Below are 18416 nucleotides of genomic sequence, written 5' to 3'. Positions count from 1 at the left end.
AATAGAGCAACAATCTTTCTGTCTGCGTCTGTATTTGCTCTGAATCTGTCCTAACCCTGCCCAAAATTATGTTTGCGAAAGAACTCTTGCAATTGCTGCGTCTTTGACGGATTTTGGAAAATTTGATTTACAGAGGTAGCGTGTGCCTGTGTGTTTGCATGTCATTTTCAGAGCCGTAATCTGTTGTTTTCATCGAGACTAGCCGTGTAGCAAGGCTTTGCAATGCAGTGTGGGAGACCTAGGTTATAGTAACATAATAGATTATAATACCACACAACCTTTGTGTATTTAGCTTTATGCCAAATACTACTCTTATAAAATTCCTTTTCTGTGGTGTTGTCTGGCAAATTTTGCTTTTGTAGACATCTGCCTGTGCTATGATAATGGGGAATAATGCAATGAGTTTCCAACATTAGATTTCAGGATGTGTTAATCACGGAGAATTGCTGCTTTTTGGAGAGAACAATTCCATGGTAGTGGTTCTGCGGTAGGGAGACAGCAGCGCAGAAGGAGAGGTGCTTCATCCATCCCAGCCTTACAGGTGATTTATTTGGTCTGGAGTGATGAACTTCAGAGGGTAAACTGAAGTAGCAAAGGATGGGGTTTTTTCTGCATCATATATTTTGTGCCAAATAAATGTCCCTCTTCAGTGTAGCCGACTACTGTACTAATCATAGCAAGATCATTTTGCTAAATGATACAGCAGTAACAAAACTATTACAATTTCCACTGCCCTTTTACATAAGTCATATTATACTTTTGAACCTGTTGTGTGTCATTTATAACCAATCTGAGTATCTCACAGGCATAAGCAGCTGATACACAACTAATACATTTCCCCAAGTAGAATTGGTTTCATTTATTGTTAAACAGTTCAGATATGAATGTAATGATAAACCCCAGTACTGTCCAGTACCAGATTTTGTTTTCCTACTTTGAATCTGATTCCTCCTACACACTTTGTATAATTCAAACCTAGCTTCAGTTTCAAGTAAATGAAATTTGTCAAGTGATTAGACATAGTACTACTTAATCCCTTAGGGATTTCACAGAAGGAGGTCCACTGATGAGAGATTAAACTCTGAAAGCCATTAGTGTATGTGGACAATAACCCACCTCACTGCAGATTTTGAGTAATTAATGTACAAAATGCCCTAAATACCTTGACTATAAAACCACCTTGAACTCATAGATCATTCTTCAAAAATTACAGCAATTTTTCCTTTGACTGATGAGTTTCTTTTAAACTGATAGAACTCATGTACCATAAACACCGAAGTTATCTGTATGCATTAGCAGCTGTGCAAAACGAAATGTGTTGCTGAGTGTGTTTATGATGAGTTTATGGTTTCCCTTTTATTTTGGCAAGGATGAAAGCACAACATGTAGAACAGTAAATCTGTTACTAAGTCAAGGTGGTTGATCTGTTGCTTTCATAGGATGCAAGCAGGGGAACTTCTATCTTAATTTTACCACCCTTTCCTAGATTTTCTGTGGTAATTTTATAGTGTGGATCTGTTACATAGGTATGTGTATGTAACACTTCAAGGCTTTGTTCTTGCCAGTTTCCTAATTTCTGAAAGCAACACATGGTCTCTCACATTATGCTCTTTATTTCTATTCACTTAAATTCCCAATATGTTTCACAGCAAATTAAAATGCAGAAAGCTGAAGCAGCCCTACTCCTAGTTTCAGTAGCAAAATAAATAGCCCAAATCCCCTGCAAAGTTACTGCCATGAAGCTGTGATGCGGTTTTGGGGGACAGATTTTCCAAAGTGCTGTGCCTTACATGCTTGCCAGGCTCGCAACGTTTGCTTCTTCCTCTAAGATCCCACCTGGACTTAGTGTAATGGGCGTCCTTGATGAGATGCCCTAGACCCAGTAATTGCGAGGCAACTGCCACAGCTTGAAGCAATCGAAGTGTTATCACAAAGCCTTTTAACTGTTCCTCCCAGAAATGAATTGCAAACTTGAAGGAGATAAAACGACATCTGAAGGAGTTTGGGGGATGTCGCTATTGCTAAGACAGAGAGAAGAGAAGATCCTGAGCATTTCACTTTGGGTATTCAGGTTCACGCACAGTATGCTTTGCACTGCTGAGTTCTGGGGAAAGTATCTGCATTTAAATAATGGCAAATCATACTTTTAAGCTAAGAGGGTTTTTCCCTTTACCAGAATTTTAAACTACAGGTTTCCGGGTTGTGCTTTCAAATGCAAGGACCTCCTCAAGGATGTACTGTAATTGTATAGAATAAATACTTGGAGGGAGTTGAGTTGGGACTACATGCTGCCTATATACAGGGCTCCCTGTACTCGGGAGAATGCTGGAGAACAATACTGCTCAAGCACTTGGAATGAGCAGCGAGATCTATTTTCAGTTCGAGCACTTAATACAGTCAGATCTGAAGAGTGGTGTCACATAGGTACTGGTTTATGTTTCCTATCTCTCTGGCAAATGTGGATGGCCAGCTATTTTGGATTGCAGTGTAGCTGAGACAATTTACGCAAGCTAATGTGTTTTATGAATAATTACTGATTGATAAATGAAAATCATTGAACTTAGATTTTTAAAGTTTGCTAAATTATATATGAATTCCAGTTTTATATTTCAGTAATTATTTTCATTAATCCCCTGCCTGATTCAGGCAGTGATGTTACCCAGCTGATGGATTCAGTGTTTATCAGACATTTGTTTCTCTGCACCCAGATGAGTGGCTGCTGCCCCAGTTTTTTTAATTGGAAATGGAACAACACCCATGTTGATGCAGATAAGAAATAAGTCAGCTTTATACTGCATATCAGCAGCCCTTATCAGAGGAGAACACCATGAGCAAGCCGAAGCAAAATGTTTAACAGATACTTTACAGGGCTGCAGGACAGATTGGATGCATTTTAAAGATGAAGGTTTACAAATTATTACAAATGACAGGGTTTATCTTGCAGCCATTAAATTAAATCAAAATGTGAGGACTGGGCAGGCAGATTTACTGAGGTGGAATAAATAAGAAAAACGAAATGCCGTTTTGCATCAGCAGTGAAGGATATAGATCCTGATATACATTAACAGAGACAAGAAGTTTCCCTCTTAATTTAACTATGAGAAATACTACCAAGTTGCAAAATTCAGAAGGCAAAGTAAAACCCAACTGCGGATGACCATGGTGAATTCACCAGTTACACATGGGAGGATGGAAGAAGGCCATTACACTAGGATATAGGTTCCTTGTATGAATGCATACGATGTTCAGATTGTATATGCTGTGCTGAGGAATAATGAAAGCCAGCCTGACCAGCTGTACCAAAGGTTCCTTTTAATTGGCTCTTCCCTACTAATGAGCTCTCGATGAAAGAAAACCTCGTGCTCAGAAATGGTTGTAAGCTTTATTATTTTCATCATACATGAAGCAAACTTTCCACTTTTAAACTCTAAATAGACAAATACATGCTAGTCAAAAATAGAAAGAAAATACTTCTCAAGACAACTGTACAACTGTGCGGTAGTGTAAGTGAAGCTGCTAAAGTGCGGTGTAAGAAAGGAGTGAATTAATGAGCAGTTTATTTCACATTTAGTGAAGTTCTTTTTACACCGTGAGCTTATGACATTTTGATGCATCACAGATAGATGTATTTTTTGTTACAGCAAATTGAAAAAAATGACTTTTTTTATATACGTGTTACAGTTATTAATCAAGATGTACCCCTGTAATGTTAGGCTCACACAGTGATATCAGAGCTATTTCTAGTATGCTGCATATTTTTTCCCATTTCAAGCAGTTTATTGGTGTTTTAGATCCCCTGAAAACAGCAACTGCTTTAAGTGTAAGTCCCTGAAGAATACGACTGTAGAAAGAGAGGTCCAGCCCAGGGAGAATCTGGGACACGCGATATTCTGGGGATAATAATTTGGCAGGCTTAGTGATTTAGGTTTTAATGAATAGGATTTGGTTTCTAAATAGGAGGGGGTTGAAAAACACTCAGCGAACGTACTCATACTGGTCTGAATGACCTCATGAAAGCAGAAAACCTAGACATATGTGCCACTGGATACGGTAACGGAGGTGGGGGGCAGCCCAGATGGCACTGCCTGTACACAATGGACTCCGCAGTGGGAGCAAAGGGGCTGAAGAGGGGAGCGAGGAGGGCTGGGGAGGTCCCCTTTGGTTTCTCTGACCCTTCCCCATTTTCTGGCCAGCCTTGCTCTAATGCAATATTCATCACCAGATCATAAATGACCAAAGGACAACCCTCTCTTTGCTCCCGCTTCGTCAGCTGCGACAGATGAACGTCCCAACTGCTTGTTTCCTCTAAAACCATACGCTAAAGGCAGCAAGCACGAGGGTGTTGGGCACTGGGGATTTTATTACAGGTGTGCAAGACGATTCGTCCCAATAACTATTGAACCCCACGGTCGCCATCAGTGTGCCCGCGTGGCGTGACATGAAAACGTCGGTTCCGTAGCTGGTGCGTCTGTGCAAGGTCGAGCACAACCTGCTTCAGCCTCCAGATGCGTGAGCTGGGCTGTGCGTGGAGGGTGTTGTAACCTAGACCTGGGAATGCAATTAGTGTAGTTAGTTCCTCCAAAAGCAAAAGATAAATAAGTAATTTAAAGCTGTTTCCTTTTCCTAACTACTTGGGGTACAGAGTTAAACTCTAGTTCATATGTACTGTGTGCAGGAGCTGTTATGCCACTGAAGCCTGTGGGGTTTTTGTCCTGGTGAAGATTTTGCATGAGTGGGCCTGGGTGGGTCCCAGCGAAATCACCAGAAGATGCTCTTCAACTTCAGAGGTCATGCCAGGCGTGCAGTAAGGGCTCCCAAACAGCCATTGCTAAGTGGCTCTTTGCAGAGCAGTGGAAAAACTGAGATCCCTTATGGAGTTTGAACCGGCTCCTAAAGAGGGGAGCCCTCTTACTGCAAAACCAGAAATTGCTAATTAAAAACCCCAACTTCATAGAATATTTTCACTTACAGAAATGATGCTACAAAGCTTACGTGCTGTCTCCACGTTTCGGGGTTTGATGTTGGTCCCACAGCAGAGAGCGGTGACTTCACCGGTGCCCCCCCAGCTAAGGGAGAAAGCCAGCTGCCTGCGCTGCTGCTCTGAGCAAGTGGTGTCATAGCCACTGCAGGAGAAATCTCAAATTGTGGGTTCAGGCCTGGTAGGATAAAATCCTTTTGGTGTCAAGGGTTTGGTCTAGATGCTGCAGTGCAAATGAAGACTCTTTCTATTTCTGGAAGTCTTTGCAGCTGGTTGTTTTTTAATTTATTTATTTTTAAATCTGAATCTGTTACCAATGTCCAGTAAGTAGCTTCAAAAAAGCAGGGAGCAGAGAGTTGGGATGGAGGGGGGAGACAGTTTGCAGAACTAGCAAGGAATTCTGTTGTTTTCCATTTTGTATCCAGTTCAATTATTATGGCATTCCTTGTGATCTCATGAACAGGATTGTTCCTGTGTAAGCAAAAGGAGATGATACCATCCTGAGTGTGCACAGTCATTTTGGAACAATACTTTCAACACATTTTGAATTTGGTTATGCTCATGAGAAGTGGAATTTGCCTTTCCTAACAGAAAGGGTAAAGCAAACAAAACAGAATAATGTCTTTTAGGAAAAATATCCTACCTGATACCTGCTTACTAGTTTGTGCATGAGTAGCAGAGAGGGGAGAAATACCAAGCCACAAGTATCCTTTAGGGAGCCATTGATACTAAGTTTGCATCCCGAACCCAAAAGACTGTTTTAGTATTGGAATTCATTTGCTAGTGTAGGAGGCGAACAAATTATTGTTTCAAACATCTACATCCAACATTTAGACTTGAGGCCAAGGTTTTTTGTCTTCTTGATGTATGTAAATGTAGCTGTGCCAGATTCCTCATTGCACCAGCAGCAAAACCATAAGAGAAGGACCAGGTCCAGGGCCTTCCTAGCCCCTCACAGGCCAGAAATTTATGACATTCCTACTCCCCCTGCCCCCCAAAATTCATCTCTGACCAAGTCTACTGCAGGTGGGTTTTCAGCATTGTAACCTTCGCTTCCTCCACCTGGCAAAATGCTGCTGAGTTGGATTTATTTTGGCTGGAGGTGACAATTACTTTTTTTGTCTGTCTGCCTTGCTCTGACAGCCTAACAAAGCCGTAGCAGTGCCGAGGGAGGGCACGTAGGTTCAAAAGTAGTTTGATGTCTTGCCATTGGCTTCTTTCAGGGAGCTCGGAAGCCTGTGCTGATGAGTGTGCAATGAGTGTGCGAGTGGATCAAGTGTGTTACAGCGTGTGGGGTCTCACTGCTGAGCTTCGACCGTCCTCTGAAAAGATCAGGAGAAGGATAACTGCTCTCCTTCGTTGTACACCTGGGACAAGTCTGTTTCAACATACATGAGCCTATGTGCATTAAAGCCCATGAATTTCTTTGTATTTTTTTATGTGAGAAAGTAATGGAGCAAACTCCTGTTTGCCCTACCTCTACACATGACAATAACCATTTTCTTTGACAGATTTAGGCTCTTTTAAAAAAACAGGTAATGTGGTTTTCCATGACTTTGTCTTCCTTTACTTCTGGAGCAGAGCACTTTGCCATGGATAGAGAGAGACGTGAGGGGGGCGGGGGGAAGGAATAGGAAGTCCTTCCTTATGTGTTTAATTCAAATCCTAGGTGGAGTTTTAGCTAGTCAACCTTTCTTAACACCTGTGTCAGCGTTTCCCTGTCCATAGTCCTTTCCACCCCCTCCCTTGGTTTATAAGGTTATATTGTTTCTGAAACTACAGCGTGTTTTTCTGGGCTCTTATTTTTAAAGTTAAATGACTGAAAGTACTGAACTAAAACTTGCTGGTGACACTGACTTTTTACCACCTAAAATTGGCAGTGATCACCAGACCAGAAATGGAAATTGGCAGGTACCACTGGATGTACAGGAGTTCAAGGCCACACCGGTACCATCATGTGCCAGCATTGAGAGGCAATATTAGTCCTTTGGGGATTCAAGGTAAATAAAGGGCTGGGTGAAAGGGAAATGGAGAGTTCAGAAATGGTAGTAGCATAAACCTAATGCTTTGCACTAGTCCTAACAATTTAAGATAAATGTTCTTCTATTTTTCTTGTTTTGTTTGTTAAGGATGTAAGGAGTCTAGTTCTTGCATATGAATATAAATTTAAATTTCGTTGCTAATGCTTGAAAGACAATAATGTGTGGTGAGGGACACCTCCCTTTTAACTGTGCTGCCCGATTGCTTCAAAACTGTTTACAGATGAGATGGCATAGTATGGGTTTTGTATGTGGGTGAATCTATCAAACTGATCAGCCACAAATGCAGTAATTGACACTAAAGCAGTGACAGCACATCTGATTCACTGGTCTCCTACAATATGCTTCCTAGACAATGTTCCATGGGTTTGTTGCATTTTTCTCTTGCTAGAAGCAGTAAGTGCATATGTCAGAGCCTAAAGGAGGATTTCAGCTGAGGCTTTAAAGATTCTTTGGTGATTCCACATGCCTGTCCTTTAGATATCTGGCTCGAGTCCTCAAAAGATCCTATTTTATTTTCCTGAAGCTTTATTTTAAGAGTTTGGGGGGGATTTTGTTTTGAAGCATCTCAGAGAGGCACCTGAAATCAAGCATCTGATTGATCGCATTGGAAAATTCCAGTCTGACTGAGGGTTAGCACAGCAAAGGATATAAATGCTCAGAGATACCATTTGCAGCTAGCTCTATCCAGCAATCCTCTTCTCTTTATGGAGCTGATTGAAGCCTGCTTTTGACAGCTTGTTTGCTGGAGATGCCTGCCTCCGCATCAGAGACTTTAACAGCAACTGCAGGGAAATATTGGCCAAAGCTTGCTGCTTAATCCTTCCCTTTTCCATTATATTTGCACACATGTTTGTTCTTTAGGATTCAAATGTTTATGTATTTCAGAATGGGGTGGGGTTTTGGTTTTGGGTTGTTGGGATTATTTTTTTTAATTTTTTTTTTTTGCAAATACTTAAGTTGCAAATCATGATCTCCATCTTCAATATCGGTATTCATTTTGGCCATATTTTATGATAAATGACCTGGGTGACAGACTCAGTGCTTCTAGAAGACGTTCCCAAACTTCAGATCAGTGTACATGGGATATTTTATACACCAGAGAAATGCTTCAGGAAGGAACAGTAGATTACGAACGCTGCCTTCCTGGGCTGTGCAGGACATGGAGGGAGCAGGCCAGGTGCCCAGTTTCAGGGTCTTGTGCCCCTTCAGCTGTCCCCAGTGATGAGACACGTCCGTATGTGCTGGCACAGATGAGCAGAGGAGACACACGGCCTTCTGTAGCAGCAGCTGGGAGTCTGGCACCTAAAATGGTGCTAGAAACCCTTGTTTAGGCAACTGAACCCTGTTCAGGCTGCCTTGGGAATCTTCCTGAAATAACATGCAGGTGAATGTGGTGCCTGTCGTGGAGGAGCTGAAGATGAATGGGTTCTTGCTGATGGGGGGTAAAAAAAACCCACCAACAAAGCCCAAATATGCCAGTTCAAGGGAAGGTGCTTTAAACGGCTGCACTTGAAGAAATTAAAAGGTTTTTAGGCAGCAGTGAAACTGCTCTGAACAGGTCTTGGGTAAGATCAATCTGCCAGTGATGGATTAGCCCCAGTGAAAATACTGGTCTGTGTTCCTTTCCTTTAGATTGGAGGGAAAATGCCACTTCAGTCACAGCACAAGTCACAGCTGTAACACGTCTCCCTTCAGTACTGGCGTACGGCTCCCCGCTGCTGGGTGGCATTGGCTACTGAGCTGACATAAACTCTCTGTTTCTTTGACAAGCCACGTCATTTCTTGGGTGCCCTTGCAGTACGGGTGCTTCTGCTTTGCCTCCTCTGTCAGTGTCCGAATGGACATCACTAGAGAGCACCTCTGTGGCAGTCCTCGTGGCGTCCACCTCTTCTCCCCAGGTGTCCGTGTACGACATGATATCCGTTCCCCATTTTACGCTTTAATCTGGCACTTGAGCAACAAGGGAAGAGTCAGCGTGGGATATTCGCTGTGGTGCTGGAGCCAAGACATCCCCAGAACACCTGCAAGATTAATGAGCCTTTCAAAACGCCTAAAACAATTTTTTCCCAGGAAGCAAAAGTACCATCTTTTTTCTTTAGTAAGAGAAACTTAGCAATGGTTGTTTAACATGAGCTTAGCTGTAGGCACTCTTCCAGGCTGGGTGGGCGTTGTTTGCTTTATGGGAATCTTTTTTTTTTTTTTCTTTTTTTTTTTTTTTTTGTTAACGTGCTTCCCCCAGATGCTGGGAGGTGTTTAACCTGTTTTGTGAGTGCATGAGGGCCTGCGAATGCAGAGTATCTCACTGAAACAGCCTGCTCCCTTAGTGAAGCAAGCTTAAGTTTTGAAAATGGTGTGGTGGGGAGTCAACCGGGGAAATAACCTGCATGAAAGCTGCTGCAGGGCAAAGGACTTGTGCAGTTGCAGTTCACATTTCTTACCGCTCCTCTAGTTTTATAGTTGGGTAAACGACTGGGAAGATCTTGGCAGCTTCAGTTATCTTTGCAATGGAGAATTTACCTTCTGAATCTTAGATCTGCCAGGCTGAAATCCCCACGCTCAGTGTTTTTGGTCCTCAGGTCTAGGGAGAGAGGTTGTGTTTCTGTTTGCTTCTTTGTAGCTAGGGAGGAGTCAACTGGGGAAGCAATGGTAGCGGTGGCTGAAATCCAGTGTGGCAAAAGTCTTGCTCTCCCGATGAGTGCTGAAGGCTGATGGGGAGTGAGGTGAGTTACAGCTGCCAGAAAGGTGGAGCTAAGAGTCTCAACTCCAGTCTTCCAGGTAAGATACTTGCCCTTGATTAAAGTAACATCAGCTTTAAAAATGGTATCAGCCAAATACAGGTGGATCTGGAGGATGGTTGAATCTAGGAAGCCCAGGTGTCCTTACAGAAGGTTTCACAGACCTGCTGAAGTAGCCCACAGGACCGAAGTGCTTAGGTGCTTTTGGACCTCCCCCAGGGAGCCTGTCTGGACCTTCAGGTATTTTAATATCTTTGGCAGCCTGCCCATCAGTTCTTCTGCTTTACTTCTTTGGCTTGAGTTTGTCCACAATAATCACCTGAGCTGGCACCTACTGGAGCAGCAACTCTTTCACGCTGACGCTACTGAGTGTTTCTCCAAGAAGGCTAAAATAGGTGAAGCAAGGGGGAGGAAGGTCAGGGTGAGGGCAGAAAGGAGGAATGTCTTCAGGCACGTTGAGCAGTGAGTTGTTGATATGTCAGCTGAGAGTTAAAGCTGCGGTTCGGACCAGAGGCTGCCCTTGCTGGTGCAGCGTGTTTGCACTTTTGAGCTCTGCGTGTCAATGAGCCCTTCCACATGCTCAGGCTGTGCAAAAGTCCCAAGGGTTATTTTGGACAGTAAAACACTAGAACAAGTCTCCAGGAGGAATAATGCCAAAGCTTATATCAATACTGCTTAGCTATTCCTTATGCAAGAAGTCTCTTTTTAAATCACCTACTTATTTTTTTTCTGTAGAAGCAGCTTACAGTTAAAAAATATGCATAATGAAGGTTTCCCGTATAAACCTGTTCAAAGTAAGGTCTTTTCCATAGTATAAATTAGGTATTTTTCTTCTGCTGCTGTTTCCTCTGTTTCGTGGGCCAAAAGTAAAACAGAGAAGACATGAATTAAAATAAACAAACTTTTCCCTGACCATTGTCCAAAAGCAATAAAAGCTGGACAAGAGCAATTCTGCCATCCCACTGTCTGCTGGGGCAGCGGCGTTCTTCCCTTGCAGGTCTGACTCTTGCTCTCACACAGCAGCCCCGAGATGGGCGCTTGCAATAAGCATGGATGTAGTGATTCATATTTCATAGATTGCACTGTCTGAAAACGACCTCTTCAGAACACCCGTGAGCTTAATGAGCCTTGTAGAGGCTGGGAATGATATAGATGGGTAGTGTGTGTATTGCAGTAAATTTGAAGAAGGTAAGTTAGGTAAGGCCTGTAAAAGACCGTTTGGATCATCTGTCCTCGCGTGAAACGGGTTTGATTCCTGCAGTGGGAATGCTAATTTTTTTTTCTACAAGAAGTGCCAGTTTGGGCCTGAGATTTGAAGAAAAAAGGGGGTTGTGTTTACTGCTGTCTGTTCTTAGAGTCTTCTCAGTGTCACTTAACAGCATCCGGAAAAGAGAAATCTTGCCTTGGTAAATTAGCCTTTTCTCCAATTTGAACGTCATGTTTTCTTCAGTGAAAGGAAAAAATTCACTGTTTCTGTTGATGAACGTTGGTAACCTCTGCAAGGGGTTTTTTTTGTTTTGTTTTGTTAATCGTGTTAGAAGAAAATGTGCTTGATTTTAAACTTATGCTTACTGGGTTTTTGCTGGAGTATTAGGAGCGGCTTATTATCGTTACTCATACAGTACCACAGAGATGCTTGGTGCTTTGTGGATTTAAAAAGGGGTCTGCTTGTGTTGCTCCCAGGCTGTGAGATGCTTGTTCTTGGTGCACACCAGTTCTCCTGGTCTCTCTGCGCCTGTTCCAGCACAGGAAGCATGAGCAAGGACTTGTAGTTCTGTGCTACACAAGAATATGGAAGCACCTAATGAAGTTTAAGGATGGCAGGCTTAAAACTGATGATGGACAATAAATACCTTCTCAGAAGTGGGGAACGGGCTGTACGGCAGTGCTGAAACCAAGTATCTCGTATATGTATCAAGAGTATCTGGAGAAGTTGTAATGAATGCTGATAACCAGCATTATTAGCTGGTTAGCTAATTATTAGCTTCAGAGCTCCAGAATGGAGCTACTTGTTCTTTGAGTAGCTCTTAAATAGTAGAGATTGGGTGAGATTTACTGAGTGAATCAGAGTACCCCAGATCTCACTGCATTTCACTTGAAGCATCTCATGCTAGTCACTGTGAAGGATGAGCGCGGTGATCTTGCTGGATTTCAGGTCTCATCCTTTTTGGCAGCACTGGTGGCTGTGGTCTCCAAAGGTCACGTCTTCTCCTTCACAGATGCTATGCTGGCTAAGGAGGCTTATTTATCGATTTACAACTCTGGGAGAGGGGGATGTGAATGCAGAGGAGGAGGTTACTGATCTGGCTAGACTAAAGTACCCTCACATGAAGTTTTCTTGCTCTCACGACAAGTTCGTTTTCAGTATAAGTTAATTTCACAACTACTGATTTGGAGAGAACAAAAAGGCAAACTTAAGGAAGGTTGAACCTGAAAGGAAGTTTTCTGTGGAAGAGCTTTAAGAGGTTTGTGGGAGGAAAAGAAAGGATTTTCTCTATTTGAGCTCATCACTTAGTCTGTTTAATGCACTTAATCCAGAAGTGTGTTGAGTGAGCATTTATTGTAATTCATGACAGAGGTTTTAGCTTTGTGTCATGTTTTGTAAATTAGCAAAATTTAAGATGAACAGGAATAGGTAAGGATAGAGCTTCAACAAAGACTTCCAAGTGATTTAACATGCAGCCTTTTTATTTTAGTGCTTCTATTAAAGTATGGAGAGAAATTTGTCACATGCTTCAAACTTACCCTTGTAAGATTAAATATTTTATCTTATTGTACTGTTGCTACTGACCCTAGGCTGCTGGTGTGGGTGATGGATGTGAGAAGTAAAGTTATCTTACTGTAGGAATAAGACTTATTCTCACTGTCTTATTCTCACAGAAGGAAGAAGGAGGTAAATTCCGTTATTGTTTCTGAGGTATTAATGTATTCCTGCATTCCTCACTGCTTCCCCCTAGCTGTCAGTTATGCTGTAACGTATGAAAACGTACACCCTAGCATGCATAAGCTATTCAGAATGGAGATTTTTAAAAATACAGTAGGTGGCAGAAAGTAAAATTGGCATTTGCTTCCATTGACATAAAGTTCTTTTTCTGACAAAGATCCATGGTGGTTTAGGACTCCGATGGTATTACGCACACTTGGTATTGGGTAATCTTCAGTACTGGGGAAGCAGGCTGAATGTAAAGTATTGAGTTCTCCTCCTACATTTATTTGTGAATTGGGAGTGATGCTGCCAACACCAGGCTCCCATGTATGTGTAATAATGAGCCTGATTTACATACGATGGCTGCATTTAAGATGTTACCTAATGCTTTTTCTTTCCTTGTGTCTCTTGCGACCTTCTTTTTGTTAAAACAATTCCTCCACACATGCTCCCTGAGCTGTGGTGCTGAAGCCAATGGAGATAGTGGTTCTGTGGTTGAACATGCAGTGTAATTTCTACCACATATTAACTAGACAGGTGTCCAACATGCCAGGATTTCTAAAAATGCATTATACAATTACAGGAAGTAAGTGATGAGAAAAAAATGGTGCCCGTTGCTTCATCTTTCAGAACAGCAAGAGAGATTTATGAGAGGGGAAGAAACAAAACTTCTAAGGAAAAGAGAGTGGGAACTAACTCAGAAAACAGCCGTGGGAGCCTGGAGGTTTATCTCCCTGAAATGGAGAGCTTTTCAAACCTCCTTTCAGGTTTTCTTTGTTCCTTTGTTTCTTGTTTCATACTGACCTTGACTATGAGATCAATGGTTCGTACCTGAGATACATGGAGGCACAAATTCAACCTGGGAGGAGTTTGGGACATTAGAGGACAGGCTGGTTTTCCGTCCAGGAGGTGTGGACACTCTTTCCTTACATCATGTTTTCAGTGCTTCGTTTTGAGGGATGTGTTTGTGTCAGCTTTTCAAGTCTGGGCTTCAAGGCCTGATGTGTAAACTTCTTAGAGCAAGTCCTAGGAGCATTCAGGACAGCTACCTGATCCCATTGCATTGTCTTTTGTCATTTCCAAAGCACAGATTTTGTCATTCCACTCCATCTTGACCTTAGGAGGATGAGTTAGAGTCTGAGAATTGCCTTTTTTTTTTTTTTTTTTTTGTTGTTGTTGTTGTTAAAGACTGCTTTCCATTAATTCTGCATTACCTTGCTTTTCTAAGTTTAAATCTTAAAGCCATACTTAAAGTCCCAAAGAAGATTTAGCCACACAATTGCCGTTTGACATGGGAAATTGAATGGCTAAGCTCCTGCATATATTCAGTAGCTTGTACACTGCTGGGTAAATTGTATAATTGTTCTTCATACATCAAGCAACCAATTGCCGATTTGTGTACATATGTAGGTTCATCCTTTACCAATTTCCTGTGACTGATAGTTTCCAGGAGATTAAAAGAATAGCCGGTTCCTGTTTTTTCTCTTCTCTTTATTTTTGTCCTTTAGCAAGAATATTTGTGTGTGTGTGTGTTTTTAATAGCATTCATTCCCTAGAGAATAATCTCAGTCCTTGTTTTAGCTGGCCTCCTTCTGAGAGTGTGTTAAATCTGTAGCCAAGATCAGAGGCAGCTCTGGGCAAATCATTGGGCTGTTATTAACCTGCCTCCATGGCAACTGCTGCTCGCCAGCCTGAGGACAAAAAATGTTTTTATTCTGCTGAGTTGCACAAAAGGTTCTAGTGATGCCTTGCACAAAATGGCCATTGAAAGGGGAGATGCAGTGATGTGTGTTTGTGCTGTACAGTTTCATATTTAAATCATTTTACACTGTTGTGTTGGAAGTGGGATATACAGCTGAGAAGTTCAGCGTGTTGGCCATATGGACAGTAAAACTAGCAGAAAATTGGAACTAAACTTATTTTAATACTACTTATTTGTGTCAGCCTGAGTTCGCAGGCCTTCAGCCTGCAGTTGTCATCACTGCGTTAGCAAGTTATTTTGTGAACGTGAACTAGGCAAACATCATCATGGGTTTTCAGTAGTACTGTATGAAGATACTTGCTGACTTGGGGTTACAGAGAGAGACCATAAAGCAGGTTTCCTGGAAAGCTTTCATTTTTTTTCAGAAATCCTCTGATTTGTTTCAGTTTGGGAAGATTGGTAAGCGTATCTTAGTGTTTGATGAGCTTCAAATTTTAGCTGGTTTTGAAAGCTGCTCTTGGCAGTACTGTTTTAGGCTTGCTTTAAAACAAAATTATAAAACCGGCTATATTACTCAGGCTGGGCATGGATTTAAGCTGCTCATAAGGAGTGTTCGCAGTGGGATCTGGGGGGGGGGGGTCTGGCAGCCCCAGCACTGTGATGAGGTTGTGTCCCGCAGTTATTTACCCTCCGGCAGGAGGCTGTGCAGCTCTGCTGTCAATTTGGGTGCAGAATGAGTATGTATGGATGGGTGCTGTCTCTCGGAAACGTGCTGGTGTGGGATGCTTCCTGCACTTGCAGGTTGGCAGCGCGTTATTTCCCTGCGCGTTGAAGTCTCTCTGCTGCCTGCTTTAGTCTTGCCATGAAGGTGAGTAGTTTCTGCAGTTCCACGTTCGGGCAGTTTTCTCTGTCTCGTTCAAAATAGCGCGGTTACTTTAGACACCTCTTAGGGCGTACCTTGGCCGTGGTCTGCACTGATAAAATGAAGGCCACCCAAATATCGTGATGGCTTTTTACTTGGGCTGTAGAGGAAGACGTAAAGAGTATCTCCACAAAGATGCTATGTGCAGCTGCCAGTCGCCGGGAGGCGAGAGGGGGTTGGCTTGTGTTCTAGTGTCTGTGGATTAGTGGCAGATATTGTCATGTGTTCGGGTAAGAGATCTGACAAACGCCAGGGCGAATGTTCTGCCAGTGGCCTGGAAAGCCGGCTGGGCAGCGCGGGGTACTGGGAGGACAAGTGCCTGGTTCGGGGGTGTTAATCATCAGTCCCGGGTATGCGCCAATTGTTAGTTTTGTCAAGCAGGCTGCTCCCATTTTCTGAAACCAGCAGCTTTTCTGTTGGACCTTATCAGTCCATTGGCTTTGCTTCCAGCTGTTTTTATTTCCTGTCTTTGATGGGATCCTTCTGCGAAGCAATCTGTGGATCAGCGCGATTAGGTGACCAGCCTGCTCCGCACCAAGCAATGATCTAGCGTTGAGTCACCTTCCCCTTCAGGAGTGCAGCCCGAAAGGCTGTTTGTTTTATGTGGCTGTGACCACATGTGTGTTGAGCGTTGCCTGCTGGATCAGAGCGTGGTTACTCTTGGATAATCCTTCACGGCAAATCCTGCACCAGGTGCAAGCGTTTCTTGCGTTAACTCTCGGAGGTTTGGGCCTGACCCGGGAGCAGATGCTGCGGAGGCGAGCCAGCCTCACGTGTACGACTGCCATTGCGCCTGGTGTGTGGCTTCTGAGCTGCCGATTCCCTGAAGCAGAGGATCGCTCTGCTGCAAGGTCTGGTGTCTGAACTTGACTCCTGACCTCTGTGTTAAGACGAAAACCAGAGATGATTTCCTCTGATAGCGTGAATTTGGATTTTGTTTGACCTGTCACTGCTAAGCTGCAGTGTTTGTTCCTTCGGCAGTGCTCTTGTCGTGAAGGTAGTTCCTACTGAGGAGACTCCAGCTGTGGGCTTGACTGTAAAAGCTTCCCAGGCTTGTTTCTGTACAATTAAATCTTGTCTGCAGTTAGCAAAGTGGCGTTTCATAAGTCATTTCAGTGGTGATAGCTGCTTAAGCCTGACTAGGACGCTTGCTAGTGACTCTCTAAAACAAGAGTTTCCCACTTATGAAATGGGAAGGGTTTCAGTTATCAGATGCGTATTATTCCCCAGTGCTTCATGGAAGTGCCTGCTCTGCAACTCATTCATTAGCGGGAAAGGGAGGGGGATAAAAATAAACTTGCCTTGTGTGGCGGATGGAGACTTGCTGATCTTTGTGAGGAATTTTGGGGCTGCGAAGATGTGATGTGATGTACGTACTTGCCAGCTGTCTCCCTGCCTTCAAACGCTTTGTCCATTTAGCACCTTCCTGTAGAAGCAGCGGGCTGTTCCTGCGACATCCAGCGCTGGTCGCTCCATTAAGCGTTGTCTTAATGGCTTGTGTTTTGCGCAGTTGTATGAAATGCACGTTAATGGAGACAGCTTAATGCCATCACCCTGAAGTAATGAATTGGTATGGATTGCCATTACCATTATAGCGCAGTTAAAAGCTGTGTTTGTTGCCGATTTACATTTCCCAGCTCTGCAAGCAGATGGGTTTTCAGGCCACGCGGCTGGGAGGAACCTGGCAATTTGGCTGCAACCTCTTTATTACAGTGTTTGTAGAACAGCAGTTGGGGGGGGGGGTGTTTTGTTAACTCAGACTGCTTAAACAATACATTTCATTAAAACTGATTATGCTACTGCAGACTGTATTCAGGGATCACTGTAAATCCAGTGTATCCTATAAAACTGGAAATGTATTGTCTGTGTAGTACAGCTTCATCTCACTGCTCTTGATCAAAATTGCTACTCTTTGGCCCCCATTCAGGTTTTCTGTTGTTAAAATATCTGTATCCCTATAACCTCATACAGATTTATACAAAAAGATACTCGGGGAGCCATGGGAGAGCATAGGGTAGTTAACTTTTGTGGACCTGAATGTGTCCTTCTTCCAATGAAAGTGTAAAGTATCTCTTACTTTTCCAAAAGGCTTCATTGTATTGAGTATTTGCTTCTCTGGCTTTCTGAATGGTGCCAGCGTAGCTGGTGCTCCTGCCGTTAGTAACGCTGAAACGTGGTTAGCTCTGTATGAGCAGCTGAATCACAATGAATCACTTCAGACAAGTGATTTTTTTTTTTTTCTTTTTCCATTTCATAGGCTGTCTCATTGATCTCCTCTTGATCCTGTAAAGATAGGAGCACTCAGCCCACTTTCTGGGCTTTGAGTCCATACCAACAGATCTGTAGGTCACTGCTTTAGAGGGTGATGCTGTCTTGCACTACTTATAGATTTTTGCTTAGCATGTCAATGCCTGGGCATTTTAGTCCCTGTGGCTTTTACCAAGTGGAGGACAGATATTCTTTTCCTCATAATTTGCTTTTTGCGCATAACGTTTCTTTTGCTTTCTCTCTTCTGCTTAGGTTGCTTTGAATGTTGCATTAAGTGCCTAGGAGGAGTGCCATATGCTTCGCTCGTGGCAACCATTCTCTGCTTCTCGGGGGTAGCATTGTTTTGTGGCTGTGGCCACGTGGCGCTCACGGGAACCGTGACTATCCTCGAGCAGCACTTCTCCACGACTGCCAGTGACCATGCTTTGCTGAGTGAAGTGTAAGTATGCCTCCGATTTCCATTAATCCTCGTAACGCCCTCACGCTAAATGAGTAGAGGTGGATTAAAACCTCAGTCTCCATCCTTGAGTATTAGGTTGCTTGTTTGTCCAACAGCACTCAGTGTTTTTTTGGTGTTCACGCACAGAGAACCAGAGTGTGTATCCTGCTTAACCTGTTTATGTTGTGATACTATTTAATATCTTCATCAGTGCCGTAGACAGCAGGACCGAATGAACCCTCAGCAGGTTCGCAGATGACACCAAGCTGAGTGATGCAGTCAGTTCACTTGAGGGAAGGGACGTGACCCAGAGGGACCTTACAGCTTTGAGGAGTGGGCCCCTGCAAACCTCATGAGGTTCAACAAGGCCAAGGGCAAGGTCCTGCGCCTGGGTCGGGGCAATC

General features: G+C 43.2%; 1 protein-coding gene across 6 annotated transcripts in view; it reads left to right on the top strand.

Moving 5' to 3' along the window:
• Positions 1-18416, top strand: part of GPM6B (glycoprotein M6B) — a 113034-nt gene that overhangs the window by 80620 nt on the left and 13998 nt on the right. For 3 of the 6 annotated variants that reach the window (XM_049834188.1, XM_049834187.1, XM_049834189.1), the window contains exon 2: positions 17826-18012. In XM_049834188.1, the coding sequence (XP_049690145.1) occupies positions 17826-18012 (187 nt within the window). Of the gene's footprint in view, positions 1-6479; positions 6514-6858; positions 6979-17825; positions 18013-18416 lie in introns of those variants that run through there. The other 3 variants (XM_049834183.1, XM_049834184.1, XM_049834185.1) reach the window with 2 other exon arrangements.

The sequence above is a fragment of the Accipiter gentilis genome, chromosome 31 (genome assembly GCF_929443795.1).
Source record: "Accipiter gentilis chromosome 31, bAccGen1.1, whole genome shotgun sequence".
Taxonomy (NCBI): domain Eukaryota; kingdom Metazoa; phylum Chordata; class Aves; order Accipitriformes; family Accipitridae; genus Astur; species Astur gentilis.
Note: the sequence above shows the minus strand (reverse complement) of the source record. Positions and strands in the feature narration are given on the sequence as shown.